Source organism: Diadema setosum, chromosome 17 (genome assembly GCF_964275005.1).
Source record: "Diadema setosum chromosome 17, eeDiaSeto1, whole genome shotgun sequence".
Classification (NCBI taxonomy): Eukaryota; Metazoa; Echinodermata; class Echinoidea; order Diadematoida; family Diadematidae; genus Diadema; species Diadema setosum.
In genome coordinates this window covers 338295-358774 of record NC_092701.1, presented here as the reverse complement: position 1 = coordinate 358774, position 20480 = coordinate 338295, and the positions used below count along the sequence as shown (strand labels likewise).

The 20480-nt window shown below is 36.3% G+C and overlaps 1 protein-coding gene across 1 annotated transcript in view; it reads left to right on the top strand.

Moving 5' to 3' along the window:
- Positions 1 to 20480, top strand: part of LOC140241083 (uncharacterized) — a 196074-nt gene that overhangs the window by 142400 nt on the left and 33194 nt on the right. The window contains exons 14-18 of the mRNA XM_072320850.1: positions 901 to 1053; positions 2581 to 2763; positions 7395 to 7550; positions 8739 to 8921; positions 11013 to 11195. Of these exons, the coding sequence (XP_072176951.1) occupies positions 901 to 1053; positions 2581 to 2763; positions 7395 to 7550; positions 8739 to 8921; positions 11013 to 11195 (858 nt within the window). The remainder of the gene's footprint in view (positions 1 to 900; positions 1054 to 2580; positions 2764 to 7394; positions 7551 to 8738; positions 8922 to 11012; positions 11196 to 20480) is intronic.

Below are 20480 nucleotides of genomic sequence, written 5' to 3'. Positions count from 1 at the left end.
TTAGCATTCTTGAAATCATAATAATCCCTCGGATAACATAGGTCAGACCAAAAATGAAACCGAACAAAAAAGTGGAAAAAAAGACTGTGAAAGGTGTATTAGGGTGAGAATGACGTGGTGTTGACGATGGTAGAATTATCTTATTCGATGTTGTGCGGATACTGCATGCTCTTTGTTCTCCTCGTACTTAACGACACATTCTATGTGAATGTTCTATCTATCCAATTGTTTATGAAATTATATGTGGAAGTTTGCCATGTTCCTTACCATAACTCTCACGAGAAGAATATTGCACCGTCAAAGAGACGGACGGGAGACAGCAGACGATAGAGAACGGGAATCGAGAAAAATGTTATTCGAAATGCCGAACTTAACGAGCTGTCTCATTAACCACTGGGTTCTGACCTCTCGTATTTTGCTTTTAAATTCAAATTACTTTCTTGTATTCTTTCACTAGTGACTGGTCACATTCTTTAACACAAGTTTGACGAATAGACACGTTAGAATACTTCTAACTTGGGAAAAGAGCGTGGCAAAATTAATAACCACACTGTAGTGCTTTGAATCATTGCAACAGTCGATATGACCGTCATGATTTCTTCAGAACATGGCTATCTTTTTCTTTTGTAATGGACAGACACCATGGAAGATAATTGTTATATTTGGATTTATTGATTTTCTTTTTTTTTTGTAGAAATGAGTTAACATATCTGTGACAAAAAAAAAAAAAGCGTGAAGGTATATTTCAACATGTATTTCAATCTTCGGTTATTACATCTCGATTGTGAAGACTGTATTGTGACGAATATTTTTTTTTTCACAGAAATATCCCGAATTCGTGATGACAGTATCTTATCTATGTTTTCCTCAATATGTCACTTTATTATTATTTTTTAATAGATTCAGAATCTGAACTTGTCAATTGAAGATTCTCAGTATCATTCCTCAATGGAAGGAGACTTGACCAAATGGATTTCCAGTATGCCACGTCTTTCAAGCTTCCGGGTGAAATGTGGCTACTTTGAGTTCCAGGGTGGAAAGACTGATACTATGGTACCAACCTGTCAGATATCTGTTGCTTTTGTTTCTATATAAGTACCTCTGGTATTAATATCATAAATTTAATGTAGTGGTTATTTCGGCAAATTGAAAAAAAAGTACAGACAACCCAAAACTGCACCATTTTCAATATGCTTGTTTTTACTATTAGTTTTTTTTTTTTTATTTCACATATCAATATGTATGTTCTTTGTAGGGGGTGGTCGGAGCTCACCGAATCATTTCTAATAACATGATAATAGGGGGTGGTCGGAGCTCACCGAATCATTTCTAATAACATAATAATAGGGGTTGACAAGAGTAATCATCAATAACATTGTTGGATTGACTTGAGAGTGACGGAGATATGCTGTTTCCCTCGTAGTTCTAAAATCATTTCTACGTAAACCTATTATTGGCTACATTAAGTCTGTACATAGGATAAAATTTCAGAAAATTATCATTAGTGGGCTTTGGGATTTGTTCTTCTTTCGCTCGCCGTAGAATTTGCATACTATTCCACTATTTAGATTTCTGTCAAACCTCTGCCGGCATGCCGATCAGGTAAGGTTTACTTAACGTACGACTACGACCCCCCCCCCCCCCCCAACAAAAAAAAAAAAAAATGAAAAGAAAACTTTTTCTCTCTCTCCCTCTCTTAAAAAAATGAAAAAAAAAAGATTACGTTGTGTATGGACGAAAGAACGAGAGCGTTAAATTCATTGAATTTGTATTATTCTGCTATTCTCCGTAGATGTTTTTTTAACGCCATGTTTTACTTCATATCTCTGCGTTTCTACAGACTGACGATCTGAAATTGCATTTTCAAAGCAGTGCCAGAGATTTTCAATACCACTCCTCAATGGGAGGAGAATTGGCCCGATGGGTGTGTACATTGCAAAGTCTTTCGAGCTTCACTCTGAAATGCGACTTCTGGCCTGAAAAGTTCTTTTCAACAGCCGTTGACTCAGCATCATCATGTGAGGTAACATCTTCAGGAAGAAGAGCCTATACACAATTTATAATTATTTTCTGCATCGATGCCTTTTCGGGGTCCGGGATTTTTTCCCCAATTATTGGGAAAACCTCTGATAGAAGAATTAGCATTCTTGAAATCGTAATAATCCCTGGGATAGCATAGGTCAGACCAAAAATGAAACCGAACAGAAAAGTGGGAAAAAAAGACTGTAAAAGGTGTATTAGGGTGAGAATGACGTGGTGTTGACGATGGCAGAATTATCCTATTCGATGTTGTGCGGATACTGCATGCTCTTCTGATTTCTTCAGAACATGGCTATCTTTTTCTTTTGTAATGGACAGACACCCTGGAAGATAATTGTTATATTTGGATTTATTGATTTTCTTGTTTTTTTGTTGTAGAAATGAGTTAACATATCTGTGACAAAAAAAGCGTGAAGGTATATTTCAACATGTATTTCAATCTTCGGTTATTACAAATTCATTGAATTTGTATTATTCTGCTATTCTCCGTAGATGTTTTTTTAACGCCATGTTTTACTTCATATCTCTGCGTTTCTACAGACTGACGATCTGAAATTGCATTTTCAAAGCAGTGCCAGAGATTTTCAATACCACTCCTCAATGGGAGGAGAATTGGCCCGATGGGTGTGTACATTGCAAAGTCTTTCGAGCTTCACTCTAACATGCGACTTCTGGCCTGAAAAGTTCTTTTCAACAGCCGTTGACTCAGCATCATCATGTGAGGTAACATCTTCAGGAAGAAGAGCCTATACACAATTTATAATTATTTTATGCATCAATGCCTTTTCGGGGTCCGGGATTTTTTCCCCAATTATTGGGAAAACCTCTGATAGAAGAATTAGCATTCTTGAAATCATAATAATCCCTCGGATAACATAGGTCAGACCAAAAATGAAACCGAACAAAAAAGTGGAAAAAAAGACTGTGAAAGGTGTATTAGGGTGAGAATGACGTGGTGTTGACGATGGTAGAATTATCTTATTCGATGTTGTGCGGATACTGCATGCTCTTTGTTCTCCTCGTACTTAACGACACATTCTATGTGAATGTTCTATCTATCCAATTGTTTATGAAATTATATGTGGAAGTTTGCCATGTTCCTTACCATAACTCTCACGAGAAGAATATTGCACCGTCAAAGAGACGGACGGGAGACAGCAGACGATAGAGAACGGGAATCGAGAAAAATGTTATTCGAAATGCCGAACTTAACGAGCTGTCTCATTAACCACTGGGTTCTGACCTCTCGTATTTTGCTTTTAAATTCAAATTACTTTCTTGTATTCTTTCACTAGTGACTGGTCACATTCTTTAACACAAGTTTGACGAATAGACACGTTAGAATACTTCTAACTTGGGAAAAGAGCGTGGCAAAATTAATAACCACACTGTAGTGCTTTGAATCATTGCAACAGTCGATATGACCGTCATGATTTCTTCAGAACATGGCTATCTTTTTCTTTTGTAATGGACAGACACCATGGAAGATAATTGTTATATTTGGATTTATTGATTTTCTTTTTTTTTTTTGTAGAAATGAGTTAACATATCTGTGACAAAAAAAAAGCGTGAAGGTATATTTCAACATGTATTTCAATCTTCGGTTATTACATCTCGATTGTGAAGACTGTATTGTGACGAATATTTTTTTTTTTCACAGAAATATCCCGAATTCGTGATGACAGTATCTTATCTATGTTTTCCTCAATATGTCACTTTATTATTATTTTTTAATAGATTCAGAATCTGAACTTGTCAATTGAAGATTCTCAGTATCATTCCTCAATGGAAGGAGACTTGACCAAATGGATTTCCAGTATACCACTTCTTTCAAGCTTCCGGGTGAAATGTGGCTACTTTGAGTTCCAGAGTGGAAAGACTGATACTATGGTACCAACCTGTCAGATATCTGTTGCTTTTGTTTCTATATAAGTACCTCTGGTATTAATATCATAAATTTAATATGATGGTTATTTCGGGAAATTGAAAAAAAGTACAGACAACCCAAAACTGCATCATTTTCAATATGCTTGTTTTTACTATTAGTTTTTTTTTTTTTAATTTGACATATCAATATGTATGTTCTTTGTAGGGGGTGGTCGGAGCTCACCGAATCATTTCTAATAACATAATAATAGGGGTTGAAAAGAGTAAACATCAATAACATTGTTGGATTGACTTGAGAGTGACGGAGATATGCTGTTTCCCTCGTAGTTCTAAAATCATTTCTACGTAAACCTATTATTGGCTACATTAAGTCTGTACATAGGATAAAATTTCACAAAATTCGCAATAGTGGGCTTTGGGAATTGTTCTTCTTTCGCTCGCCGTAGAATTTGCATAATATTCCACTATTTAGATTTTCTGTCAAACCTCTGCCGGCATGCCGATCAGGTAAGGTTTACTTAACGTACGACTACGACCCCCCCCCCCCAAAAAAAAAAAAAAAAGTCAAAAGAAAACTTTTTCTCTCTCTCCCTCTCAAAAAAAAAAAATGAAAGAAAAAATTACGTTGCGTATGGACGAAAGAACGAGAGCGTTAAATTCATTGAATTTGTATTATTCTGCTATTCTCCGTAGATGCTTTTTTTTTTAACGCCATGTTTTACTTCATATCTCTGCGTTTCTACAGAATGACGATCTGAAATTGCATTTTCAAAGCAGTGCCAGAGATTTTCAATACCACTCCTCAATGGGAGGAGAATTGGCCCGATGGGTGTGTACAGTGCAAAGTCTTTCGAGCTTCACTCTGACATGCGACTTCTGGCCTAAAAAGTTCTTATCAACAGCCGTTGAGTCAGCACCATCATGTCAGGTAACATCTTCAGAAAGAAGAGCCTATACATAATTTCTACTTTCTACATGTGATGCCTTTTCGGTGATCGGGATTTTTTCCCCATTTATTGGAAAAACCTCTGATAGTAGAATGAGAATTCTTGAAATCATAATAATCTCTAGGATAACATAGGTCAGACTAAAAATGAAACCGAACAGAAAAGTGAAAAAAAGAATGACTGTAAAAGGGCTATTAGGGTGAGAATGACGTTATCATGTGAGGTGACATCATCAGGACGAAGAGCCTATACATAATATATATTTTCTACATGTGATGCCTTTTCGGTGTCCGGGATTTTTTCCCAAATTATTGGGAAAACCTCTGATAGAAGAATTAGCATTCTTGAAATCATAATAATCCCTGGGATAACATAGGTCAGACGAAAAATGAAACCGAACTGAAAAGTGAAAAAAAAAAATGACTGTAAAAGGCGTATTACGGTGAGAATGACGTGGTTTAGACGATGGTAGAATTATCTTATTCGATGTTGTGTGGATACTGAATGCTCTTTGTCCTCCTCGGACTTAACGATACATTCTATGTGAATGTTGTATCTCTCCAATTATTTTTTCACAACATCTCTATCTTCCTTACCATAACTCTCGCGAGAAGGATATTGTACTGTCAAAGAGACGGACGGGAGACAACAGACGGGAGAGAACGGGGAATCGAGAAAAATGTTATTCGAAATGCCGAACTTAACGAGCTGACTCATTAACCACTGGGTTTTGTTCTCTCGTATTTTGCATTTGAATTCAAACTATTTTCTTGTATTCTGCCCCTAGTGACTGGTCACATACTTTAACACAAGTTTGACGAATACACATGCTAGAATACTTGGGAAAAGGGCGTGGCAAAATTGATAAGCACACTTTAGTGCTTTAAACTATTACAATAGTCGATATGAACTTCATGATATCTTCACAACATCTCTATCTTTTTCTTTTGTAATGCATAGACAAACTGGAAGATGATTATAATATTTGGGTTTATTGATTTTCTTCTTTTTTTGCAGAAATTAGTTAGCATATCTGTGACAAGAAAAAAAAAACGTGAAGATATATTTCAACATGTATTTCAATCTTCGGTTATTACATATCGATTGTAAAGACTGTATTGTGACGATTTTTTTTTTTTCACAAAAAGATCCTAACTTCGTGATGACAGTATCTAATCTGTATTTTCCCTTAAAGGTAATGGCTAGTAACCGATCAGTGGGAATCCGTGGGAATGCAGAGGGATGATTGTTCCAATCCTTGTGGGATTCATTTAAGAGTACATCTACTGTTGTGTGAAAATTATTTGCTTCAGAACCGTCTCATATTCAAGTAATGAGCAGATTAATGCCCCGTCACTGACCAGGGACGCTAACCTGGAAACATTGAACTGCACATTACTTGAATATGAAACCATTCTGAAGCAAATTATTTTCACACAACAATAAACGAAGAGTTTGTTTGCAAAATCCGATAAGTCCATATTTGCCAAATGGAGACATTTGCGATTAAAGGTCAAGAAAAATAAAGAGAATAATAAGAAAAATTTTGCTTCTTTTGACCATAACTTCAAAAATGTACCTTTATATGTGACCCTGCACCTCAAAACAAACAAAAAGTCGCCTAACATGAATTTTTAGTTAAGACCATATTCTTAAAGAGCAGACTTTAAGCTTTAAAATGATGTATAACTCAAATCAAATGAACTCTCCTAACCTATCTAAATATTGGAAAGAAAGCACAAACTCAGGAAAAGTGTGAACTGAGAAAAGAGGCTCTGAAGTGCAGTGTCTATTCAAGCGCTTAATCTTTACCAAACCCCGCTGGCTGTGCAATGAATCGGACAAAAAACAGGAAGTAAACCACCAGAGTAACAACAATGAAGGGATTATCAGATTAAACTGAAATTAATCATGCCTCATTAACACATTCTGTCCATAATTAATGCCAACTTTCAAAGCAGTAGCGTTTACCCTTTTAAAAGTTATTAGAGTTGAAAGTGATGAGTGTGGACAAGGTTTTTCAGAAATGAAAAAAAGATTCTAAAGACACACCTAATCACACTATTCTACCAAAAATGTTCGAGATAAACTGCTAAAAAAACACACTTTCCTGCCCGTTTTATGATAGCAAATTTTAGCATAATGTAAAAGAAGACCCGCTCTTTCAGAAAATATGAAAAAGTCAAGTTCCGCTAGGTTGACCCATTTCACTTATTTTCAGTCCTCACGTAAAATCAGTGTGTGCGACTTTATGTTCGTTTTGAGGTGCACGGTCACATATGTAGTGACCATTATATCGTACAAAAGGTATTATTTTGTACTTTATAACAGCGACTGTACTTCAAAATCTTCAAAAATGGACTTATCGGTTTTTGCGAACAAACTCTTCAAATATGTAATGTACTATTAAATGAACCCCACAAGAATTGGAACAATCATCCCCAGCATTCCGACTGATTCCCACTGATCAGGTACTAGCCATCCCCTTTTATATGTCACTTTATTATCATTTTTTGCTAGATTCAGAATCTGAACTTGTCAGTTGAAGATTCTCAGTGTCATTCCTCAATGGAAGGAGACTTGACCAAATTATGGATTTCCAGTATGACACGTCTTTCAAGCTTTCGGGTGAAATGCTGCTACTTTGAGTTCCAGGGTGGAAATACTGATACTATTGTACCAACCTGTCAGATATCTGTTGCTTTCGTTTCTATATAAGTTACCTCTGGTATTAATATCATAAATGTAATGTGTATGGTCATTTCGGCAAATGGAAAAAATAATGGACAACCCAAAACTGCACCGCTTTCAATATGCTTCTTTTTACTATTATTTTTTTTTTATTTCGCATATCAATATGTATGTCCTTTGTAGGTGGTGGTCGGAGCTCACCGAATCATTTGTAATAACATTATAATAGGGGTTGAAAACACCAATCATTAATAACATTGTTGGATTGACTTGAGAGTGACAGAGATACGCTGTTTTCCTAGTCGTTCTAAAAAATATTTCTACGTAAACCTATTATTTGTTACAAGTTGTCTACATTAATTCTGTACGTAGTTAAAGATGTCAGAAAATTCACATTAGAGGGCGTTTTCATAAATGACATTGTGGATTTATGATATTGACGCAATTAAAAGGTTTGAATATTGGGACCATGAACTTTGGTGAAATGAACTATATATACCTCCATTAATTCTTAACAAAATTGTAGGAATAATCTTACAGCGGTATTGTTCTATTCATATGAAGAGTTTGTTTGCAAAAACCGATAAGTCCATTTTTGAAGATTTTGAAGTACGGTCTCTGTCATAAAGTACAAAATAATTCCTTTTAAATGATATATTGGTCACTGCATATAAAGGTATATATTTGAAGTTATGGTCAAAAGAAGCAAATTTTTTCTTATTAGTCTCTTTATTTTTCTTGACCTTTAATCGCAAATATCTCCATTTGATAATTATGGACTTATCGGTTTTTGCAAACAAACTCTTCATATATACACAGACTTTGTTCGTACCTTCTGCTTTTGCTGATGGGCATATGATGGAACGCATTTACATGTAACTATCTAAACTTATTCACATTCTCTGCCAATGCGGCTTTTAAGTAGCTTCAATTCAAAACATGCGAGACGGGCCTAAGAAAAGGAACTCTCACAAGATATATGAACGACGAACGGCAGAGAGTTGAAGGGAGTGATAGCTTTATCTCATATACCGATGGCTTTAATTTCATGAATATGGAAGGCGTGTTCTATTTTCTTCATTTGTATTGCACCCATATGTTTAAATAAAAGTACTTTGTTACTCCTTATGTACATGATGACATGTTTTGCTTTATTTCTCTGCGTTTGTACAGATCGACAATCTGACGTTGCATTTTCAGAGCAGTGACAAAGATTGTAAATATCACTCCTCGATAGGAGGAGACTTGGCCAGATGGGTATGTACATTGCCTCGCCTTCGGACATTCAGTCTGACATGCGATTTCTGGCCTGAAAAGTTTTTCTCAACAGCCGCGGACCCAGCATCATCATGTCAGGTAGAATCAACAATAAGTATGCATAATTATATTTTCCATGGCTATGATCATTATTTTATTCATTTTTCCCCTTTTTCTTCTCCACACTCTTAAGACTTGATCACATTATGTAAAATCAGAATATTATTTGTACTGTAATTCAAGAGAAACTTCAAGTAAAAGCAAACAGAAAAAGCAAACATATTCCATAGTTAAATGCTTGTTAGATTTGGAATAATGTAGCGGATGATTGAACATCGCATAATGCAGTGTTCACGATGACAGGGTTATCTCATGGTGTGTTGATATATTATACTTCATACTCATTGTCCTCCACTGGTTAAACGTTCATTTGTATTTAAACGTTGTTGCTCTTGCTGTATACACTGGTAAAGTTGATATGTCAAAGTTTGCCGAGTACCGTAACTCTCGAGAAAAGAAGATGAAGCTGTCAGACGGATGGGAGACGACACACGGGGAAAGACGAATAACAAGCGACAATAATCTTAACAAATCCAAAAATTACTGACTCGATTGACTGGGTTCTGGTTACTTGCAATCGGCTTTTTTTTTTTTACACAAATTATGTATATTCTTAGATTAGTGATTGGTCAGCTACTTCACTAGATTGTTAACGAATTCACTGTTAACTATAAGCAAAAAAAAAAAAAGAAAAAAAAAGAAAATGGCTACATTAATCACATGTCTGCAGTGCATCTAACGATTCAATAATTTGTCGATTTTTGTCATTGGAAAGTGTACTGACTGCCTGAAAATAAAGCACGTTCGATAGGCATTGAATTGAATCATGACTGTGCCATTAGACTTCTTAGTGATAGTAATTCCTTGACAAATAATCCTCAGCTTACTGCAATTATACATTGTTATGGGACCTCCATGATCTCAACGCTCTTTGCGGAGAACATGTTTGAATCCTACACGGTTATTAAAATATTTTCACAATGTAAAAACACTATCAAAACTTCATTATCAAGAGCTTTAGACGTCTTGATGAGCACGGAATCCTTTGAAGATTTAAAATCATAGAAGCTACAAGAAAAAGAAGGTTCGCTTGTTTTGTTTTTTTTTTCCATGTGCATTAAAAAAACAGTATTATCAATCTTGTTATACATGATGCCGAGAAAAGTTGTTGTTGTTTGTTGTTATTATCGCATGTGAAAACAATACCTGGGCCCAGTTTCATAAAGTTGTTCGTAATGTTACAAACAACTTACGAGCGACTGGTGATCAGTTCTGATGTGCTATACTTACCAGAATTTACATTCTACAGCACAAAAACTGATCGACAGTGACTCCCGAGTCGTTCGTAACTTTACTAACTTTATGAAACACCCCAAGGACTCATGCTTAAGGATATGCAAAAAAGCACACACACACACACACGCTCACACACACACATACACAAACAAAGCAAAACAAGACACATAATTACTGTTTGTTATGCAGTTGTTTGTATTATATTTTCATTCCATCATTTCGTTTTTTGTTGGTTGGGGGTTCGGAGCTATGCTCATAGCACAATTTCGATTTCATCTGCTTATGTGACCGATGGGGTTCGACAACCTTTCATTAATGACATTGTGGATTTGTGATTTGGGCGCAATTAAAAAGATTTGAACTTTGAGATCATGAACTTTGATTATATGAGGAATCTATACCTTCATTAATCCTTAAAAAAATTGTAGGAATAATTTTACTGCATTATTGTTGTATTTATGTACACGGACTTTGTTCGCTCCTTCTGCTTTTGTTAATTGCCATAACGATGGACAGTGTTTAACTATCTAAACTTATGTGAATTTTCTGCCACTGCGGTTTTTAAGTATATAGCGTTAATTCAAAATATGACTACGAGCCAAAGAAAAGGAACTATCACAAAATCATGAACTACGAACGGCAGAGAGTTGAAGGGAGTGATTGCCTTTTCTCATACATCGATGGGTTTTATTTCATGAATATTGAAGGCGCGTTCTATTGTCTTCATTTGAATTGCATCCGTATGTTTAAATAAAACTACTTTGTTATTCCTTATTTACACGATATTGTTGTTTCTGATGACATCTTTCGCTTTTCTTCTCTGCGTTTCTACAGATTTACTATCTGATGTTGCATTTTCAGAGCAGTGACAAAGATTGTAAATATCACTCCTCGATGGGAGGAGACTTGGCCCGATGGGTGTGTACATTGCCACGCCTTCGGACATTCAGTCTGACATGTGATTTCTGGCCTGAAAAGTTCTTTTCAACAGTCGCTGACTCAGCATCATCATGTCAGGTAGAATCAACAAGAAGTATGCATAATTTATATTTTCCATGCCTATAATCCTTATTTTATTTTTTTCCTTGTCTCTCTTGAGACGTTTGATCACATTGTTTTAAAATTAGAATATTATTTGAAGGGTCATTCAAGATACATCACAAGTAAAAGCAAACGGAAAAGGACAAATATTCGATAGTTAATTGCTTGTTAGAGTTGAAATAATGTAGCGGAAGAGTGAAATTGGCATATACATGTAGTGTTTACAATGACAGGGTTTCATCTCATGGTGTGTTGATAATATACTTCATACCCATCGTCCTCAACTGACTTGACTGATTTAACCTTCCTTTTTATGAAAATGTTTTTCCTCTTGCTGAATGCACTGGTATGTCAAAGTTTGCCGAGTACCGTAATTCGTCTTAACTCTCAAGAAAAATAGATGGGACTGTCAAACAGAGAAAAAGGAGACAACAGACGGGAAAAGACGAATAACAAGCGACAATAATCTTTAGAATGCCAAAATGCAATTACTGACTCAATTGACCGGGTTCTGATCACTCGCAGTCTTTTTTTTTTTTAACACACATTATGTGAATTCTTAGATTAGTGATTGGTCATACACTTCACCAGAGTCAAATAACGAATTCACTGTTAGCTATTAGCACAGAAATATGTAGCTACATAAATCACCGGACTGCAGTGCCTCGAACGACCCAATAAATCGTCTATTTTTCTTTTTATTGGAAAGTGTACTGATTGCCTGAAAATAAAGCACGTTCGATAGGTATTTGGTTGAATCATGACATGTGTCATTATACTTGTTGGTAATAGTAATTCCTTGACAAATAATCGTCAGCTTACTGCAATTAAACACTGTTTTGCCCCCCCCCCCATGACCACAACGCTCTTTGCAGAGAACATGTTTTAATATCCCCCATGGTTTAATATAAAGATATTTTCACACTGTAACAACACCATCAGAGCTATTAAGAGCTATACAGGTCTTGATGATCATGGGATCCTTTAAAGATTTAAAAACACTCGAATTCCAGGAAAAAGGAGGTCCGCTTCGTTTTTATTCCATATACATCCAAAAACAGTAATATAAATCTTGCACTACATGATTCCGAGAAAACTTTTTGTTGTTTGTTATTATTATGTTATGTTAAAACAGTACCTTGGCCCTGATTCATAAAGCTTTTCGTAAAGTTACGAACAACTTACGAGCGACTGGTGATCGGTTCTGATATGCTATACTCATCAGAATTTACATAATTCAGCACAAGAACTGATCACCAGTCGCTCGATGGTCGTTCGTAACTATACGAGCAGCTTTATGAAACACCCCCGGAAATTATGTTTCAGAATATGCCCCCCCCCCCCAAAAAAAAAAAAAAAAAAAAAAAAAACACCCTTATTGTTTGCTATACCGTTGTTTGTATTATATGTGACCGTGCACCTCAAAACGAACATAAAGTCGCACACACTGATTTTGTGTGAGGACTTAAAATAAGTGAAATGGGTCAACCTAGCCGAACTTGACTTTTTCATATTTTCTGAAAGAGCGGGTCTTCTTTTACATTATGCTAAAATTTGGTATCATAAAACGGACAGGAAAGTATGTTTTTTTAGCAGTTTATCTCGAACATTTTTGGTAGTGTGCCTTTACCCCCTTTTTTCATTTCTGAAAAACCTTATCCACACTCTTCACTTTCAACTCTAATAACTTTTGAAAGGACGACGCTACTGCTTTGAAAGTTGGCTTTAATTATGGACAGAATGTGTTAATGAGGCATGCTTAATTTCAGTTTAATCTGATAATCCCTTCATTGTTGTTACTCTGCTGGTTTACTTCCTCTTTTTTGTCCCATTCATCGCACAGCCAGCACGGTTTGGTAAAAATTAAGCTCTTGAATAGACACTGTACTGCAGAGCCTCTTTTCTCAGTTCACACTTTTCCTGGGTTTGTGCTTTCTTTCCAATATTTAGATAGGTTAGGAGAGTCAATTTGGTTTGAGTTATACATCTTTTTAAAGCTTAAAGTCTGCTCATGTCTGGCGACTTTTTGTTTGTTTTGAGGTGCAGGGTCACATATATCATTTCATCATATCGGGTTTTTTTTTGTTGTTGTTGTTGTTGGTTGGGGGTTCGGAGGTGATATGCTTTAATACAGAACAATGTCGAGTTCATCTGATTATGTGACCGATGGGGTTCGACAAACATTTCATTAGTGCCATTGTGGCTTTATGAGCTGGACGCAATTAAAAGGTTTGAACATTCGGATCATGAACTATGGTTAAATGAGCAATATTTAGCTCCATTAATTTTTAACAAATTTGTAGGAATAACCTTACAGCAATATTGTTGTATTTATATATATACACAGACTTTGCTCGTACCTTCTGCTTTTGTTGATTCTCATATGATGGACAGAATTTAACTATCTATGCTTTTTTGTATTCTCTGCCAATTCGGCTTTTAATGAATAGCATTTACTCAAATTGTGACTACGAACCAAAGAAAAGGAACTCTCACAAAATTTATGAACTTCGAACGGCAGAGAGTTGAAGGGAGTGATTGCTTTATCTCATATACCGATGGCTATAATTTCATCAACATGGAAGGCGAGTTCTATTTTCTTCATTTCTATTACACCCATAATTATGTTTAATGAACTACTTTGTTATTCCTTATCTACATGATATTGTTGTTTCTGATGACATATTTTGCTTTAATTCTCTGCGTTTCTACAAATTCACGATCTGACGTTGCACCTTCAGAGCAGTGAGAAAGATTGTAAATATCACACCTCGCTGGGAGGAGAATTTGGTCGATTGGTGTCTACATTGCCAAGCTATTGGAAATCCAGCCTGAAATACGATTTCCATCCTCGAAAGCTCAAAAGAGCCGCTGACTCAGCATCATCATGTCAGGTATAATCCACAAGAAATATGTATAGCTTTTATTTTTGTTGCCTATGATTCACAATTCATTTTTGCTCGCCACTCTTGAGACTTTTGATCACATTATGTAAAATCAGACAATTTATCTATACGGTCATTCAAGAGAGACCTCAAGTAAAAGCAAACAGAAAAGGAAAAAATATTTGATAGTTAAATGCTTGTTAGAGTTGGAATAATGTGGCGGATGAGTGAACATCGCAAAATATATGTGTCTGTGCATCACAAAACGAGCAAAAATTCGCACACACTGATTTTGCGTGAGGACTGAAAATAAAACTGAAAATCCATATATGGATTGGCGGCTGTGTGTTAGCACCGTGTGTCTCTACCGTGTCATTACTGGTTTACTGTATCTGCGTTTCGACTCTGTTTGACTTGCAATGTACAAACTGCAAGTTTCCATATATCACAAACCACGTCAGGAGTAAGTCCAAATCGTCTCCAACCATGTCGTCGTCGAGAACGAGACTGAAGAAGAAATCTTCTAAAGCTGGTCACCATGTTGAAACCATCGACGAAGATTCCCCCGAGGACTCCCCCGACCTGGCTGGGCATTCCAGTCTAGGTTGTACCGGCAGAGACGTCTCTACTGCTGCTGGGCACTTAAGCGCTACCCCTCATTCAAATGCAAATTGTGCTGCCGATACAAGTGAAAGTGCGAATGCAAATGCGAGCACGGACAATGTCAAGACCGCCGACATGAAAGAGCTCATTTCCGAGCAAGTGATGAAAGCCCTTTGTTCAGAATCTGTCATCAAGGAAATAGTTGACGCCGTTTACACAGCTGTCTACGAGAAACTTGGGGACGAACTTCATGCTTCGTTTCAGCTAGAATTGAAGCAAAGGGACGAAAAGATCAGTGAACTTGCTTCATCATCGGAGAAACTCCAGAAGAAGATCAAATACTTGGAATCAGAGCTGGAGAAACAGGAACAGTATTCACGTCGTCAGTGTCTACGAGTATACGGCCTCCCAGAATCTCCAAAGGAGAATACGGATAATGCCATCCTCGCTCTTGCCACCAAGATTGGTGTCGATCTGGATGTTCGGGACCTAAACAGAAGCCATAGGATCACCTCCAAGCCGCGCTCCGGCGATCGATCTACCAACCATCAGTCACCTGCAAAACCCAGACCACTCCTAGTCAAATTTGCCGGATACAACGCTCGTAACCGGATGTATGCTGCCAAGTCGAGATTGAAGGGGACAGGAATTGTCATCCGCGAAGACTTGACATCTGAAAGGCAGGAACTGTACTGCAAAGCACTCTCTCACGTGAACACTACGCAAACATGGTCATCTGACGGAAGAATCTTCACAATAACCAAAAAAAAAAAAAAAAAACGGAACCAAGAAACTGATCACTTCTCTCCGCGACATCGACACTTTGTGAATAATCAATAAAGCTTCATTATTCCTGTCTTCTAATGGCGTCTTTCTGTGAGTATCTAGGCACTGATTTTTCGGTCAATTCTGATGACGATGAGAATTCCTATTCTCAAAATTACACCTCTGATTGCAATTATTATGATTTTGAACAGTTTCGTGATTCAGTATCTATCAATGCGTCGACGAATAAGCTTAGCTTGATCCATTATAATGCTAGAAGTTTGAATAAGAATTTTGATAAACTTTGTGAAGATTTACAGGTTTTTAAGTTCCCCTTTTCTGTTATAGGAGTAACTGAGACATGGATGAGCAATACATCAAATCATTTTCTTTACAGGGTTATAATATGTTCCAAGCTAATCGTATTGAAGGCCGAGGTGGAGGAGTAGCATTATATGTGAGAGAAAATCTGTCTGTTCAAACTTTACAAGATGTAGAATTGTCTATTGATGGCGTAGAATCTCTTTTCATTGAAACAACGGATGCAATTAAGAACAAGATAATAATTGGAATAGTATATCGTAAACCTTCTTCAAATGTCGGTGATTTCATAAAATCCTTTGATCTAGTTTTGAATACATTGAATGCAATGTCGAAAGTGTGTTTTATTATGGGAGATCTGAATCTTGATTTGATACAGTATGACCAAACAGTGTCATTCAGAATTACGTTGATATGCTTTTCTCAATGGGGTATTCCCCCCTGATATGTAAACCGACCCGTGTATGTTCTAATTCAGCTACTCTTATAGACAATAATTATTGTGACCCGCTACAACAAAAATAATGGTCCTAAAGTCGCGCACGGTCGAAGCCGTGAAAATCGAGTTTGAAGTTAGAGCATCAAAATTGGTCAAAACTTACGATTTTCTGAATTTGACATATTATTAGAGTCTGACATGTCTTCTATCATCTGTCGAAATTTTGAAGCAAAATGATGAAAGGAAAGACCAAAAAATAGCGTTTTTCTGGGCCACACTGTAAAAACATCGGTGTTAGATTTAACACCACTGGTGTTAAATCTAACACCGATCAAACTTCAATAAAGGACCACACCCACAGGTGTTAAAAATGCACTGTGATGGTGTTGAAAAGTGTTCACCTGACACTTCGTGGTGTTAATTTGACACTGTACCTGGTGTTATTTTGACACTGTACTGGTGTTAATTCAAAAATGACACCACATGGTGTTGATTTGACATTTGCTGGTGTTATTATCAATGGTTTAACACCCGTCCAGCTTCAATAAGGGACCACACCAGCTGGTGTTACTTTGGTGTAAATTTATTTTCACATTTTTTCAAAAATCAAGTATTTTAATGTAAAATTCTTGATCGTCTTGTTTAAATTAAAAATCAAAAAGAAGTGCAGTTACTAAGAAACTCTTCAAAAAACAGTTTAAGATTTGGAAATGACACCCGTTGGTGTTAATTTAACACCATAAATGAGCACCGAAAATTTAACACCAGCTCGGTGTTCACTATTTCACACCGGACTTTTTGCAGTGCATGTTTTTTTGGCGTTTCAACGAAGCAGAAACTGGTTCGAACATTTGGATTGAGCGCCACACATAGGCTCCGCCCCTAACAACGACCAGAGTGATCTCATTGGTCAGTTTGCTGCTTGCCGCTAACCGAAGCGTGAAGCTCGCACAGTGCCCAGTCAACTGGTGCGTGCGGGCGGGTTGCGCTATGCCTAGCCGCTTCTACTGACATCCTGGTCACTGATTGGTCGGTGAGGAGACCGCCGACGCTGTGTTTGAATGAGCATTTCGGGGGTTGCTAGGGCTTAACTTCTATTGTCCGGAGGTGAATACTGACTTGCGTGTCTCTTAACTGTGATTGCGTCGCAAGGAGAACTTTTAGGGCGCTTTTCTCGAAACAATGATTTCCCAGGCGTCTTGACATGCTCTCTTTTAAACATCGATATCTCCGCAGCCCATTATTTTTATAAGACGTGTTATATATCAATTTAAAGCAGAAAGATTAGGGAATTGTGTCATGCAATTTTCAAATAATCGACCTCGCCCGACTTTAGGATCATTTTGTTGTAGCGGGTCACAATTATTTTTACCAATTCTTCTGACCATCATTTCATTTCTGGTATTTTACTCTCTAATTTGAGCGACCATTATCCAGTTTTTTTCTGTTTCTTCTTTAGCTACGTTGAGTCCAAATAGTAAAAAGCATATTGTATTATCACGGAAAATAACACCTTTGTCATTATCATCACTGATGGGCGATTTATCGAAAGCTGACTGGTCAGATATCCTTGAGCTGACCGACGCCAATCTTGCCTATGAGTTATTTTTGGACCGTTTTCTGTTTATATTGAATGAACATATGCCGCTTAGAAAAGGGGGCTCCGTTGATAAAAGGATTAAAAAGCCCTGGATCACACGTGCAATATTGAAGTCAATCAAGAAGAAAAACAGATTATTTAAATTGTACAAACTGAACCCAAACAACAGTAATGAATCATTTTATAAGCAATATCGTAATAGATTGAACTCTGTTATTCGACATGCTAAAAGAAAATATTACTATGATGAGTTTCATAAGACTAAATTTGATTCAAAACGTATGTGGAAATTTATTAACCGGACCCTGGGAAAAACTGATAGTAATCTGCCTGAAAATTTAGTACAAGGAAATGATGTTATATGTGATCAAGTTTTAATAGCAAATATTTTTAATGAACATTTTGTGGATGTTGGTCCAAATTTGTCTCGTTCGATTGATACATCAGATACGTCTATGAGTTTTTCTGAGTTTCTCTCTGGTAATTTTGAACGTTCTTTCTTTTTTAAACCGGTTTCTGAATCAGAAATATATGATATTGTTCACAAAATTGATGGTAACAAGAGTGCTGGCTTTGATAAAATACCTGCTTCCGTTGTAAAATCAGTTATCATATTTATCATTAAACCAATTGTACATATATGTAATTTATCTCTCGAAACCGGCGTATTTTCATCCAGTATGAAAACTGCCAAAGTTATCCCTGTGTTTAAGAAAGGGGACAAAAATGATTGTAATAACTACAGACCTATATCAGTACTTCCGGTTTTTGCAAAAATATTGGAGAGAATAGCATTTGATAGACTTTACACTTTTCTTAATCAGAATGATATTCTTTGTTCTAATCAATATGGTTTCCGTTCTCATTATTCTACTGAGTTTGCTATAATTGATTTATATGATCGGGTATTGAATCTTATCGATAAAAATAAGCATGCAATTGCAATATTTATGGATTTATCGAAGGCCTTCGACACCCTTTCCCATTCAGTTTTACTATCCAAATTGCAATACTACGGGGTTCGTGGTATACCATACCAGTGGTTTCATACTTATTTGACTGGGCGAAAACAATATACTTTATACAATACTTACTGTTCTAATAGCAACTCATTATTATGCGGTGTTCCCCAGGGGTCCATATTAGGACCCCTTCTGTTTTTGATATATATTAATGATATTGTAAAATGTGCACCGTTTTTTCAGTTCTTATCATTTGCAGATGACACTACTTTAGTAGCATCCCATTCTGATTTTTCAGTTTTGATTGATTCCATAAATGAAAATTTGAATTTAGTTTATGCTTGGCTTCTCTGTAATAAGTTATCATTGAATGTTCTCAAAACAAAATATGTCGTATTTCGTTATTCGCAAAACTTGAGTGAAAATTATGACAACATATCATTGTATATAAATGACACTGAAATTGAACACTGCTCGGTAGTAACATACTTGGGAGTGACATTAGATCAACATTTTGCCTGGGATTTTCATATTAATCATGTCAGTTCGAAGGTATCCAGGATCATTGGTATACTTCAACATATAAGGCATTTTGTCCCCCTTCGTATTTTGTTCATGATGTTCAATGCATTTATTCTTTCATATATTATGTATTGCAACACTGTGTGGGCCACTGCATACCCGTCCAAACTCTGCAAACTGCACCGTCTTCAAAAACGGGCTCTGCGTATCTGTTCAAATGCCGAATCTTATGTTCCATCCATGCCTTTATTTCATAGTTTGAACACTCTAAATATTTATGATATTAATAGATTAAGTATTTGTATGATTATTCATCGTTATTTTTCCAATACATTACCTGAGTATCTGATGGAAATTTTTCTTTGAATCTGGATGTGCACAGTTATGATACTAGAAATAGACAACTCTTCCACAAATCTAGAGTAACTTCCCATTCCCTGTATAAATCGATTCGGTATACTGGACCTAATATGTGGAATTCTCTGCCTCCATCGCTACGCAATATTCAATTTCTGAATTCATTTAAAATTAAGTATAAGTTTAATCTTTTGTCGTTTTATGTTTAACGCAACAACTTATATTCACTCACATTCACACACTCGCTCACGCGCGAACACGCATTGAGTTATTCTGTGCTGTACTGTAGCTATTTCTATGTCATAAGTTATGGGTGTATCTACCTGTCAAGCCTCCTAGGCTTTTACTGATAAATCCTATTTCATTTTCTTTATTATAATACACTCCGTTTGTTCTATTGTATTTGTTCGCTGATAGTAATTTTTACCATTTTAACCTGTACATATTGTGTATATATGCATGATTGTTATTTTTCCAATCTTTTTATCCGAAGAATGAAATAAACGAATGAATGAATGAAAGTGAAATAGGTCAACCTAGCCGATCTTGACTTTTTCACATTTTCTAAAAGGGCAAGTCTTCTTTTACATTATGCTAAACTTTGGGGTCATAAAACGGGCGGGAAAGTGTGATTTTTAGCAGATCATCTTGAACATTTTAGGTAGAATAGTGTGATTAGGTTTGTCTTTAGAGTCCCTTTTTCATTTCTGAAAAAAAAAATGTACACACTCTTCACTTTCAACTCTAATAACTTTTGAAATGATAGTGCCCGCTGCTTTGAAAGTTAGCATTGATTATGGACAGAAT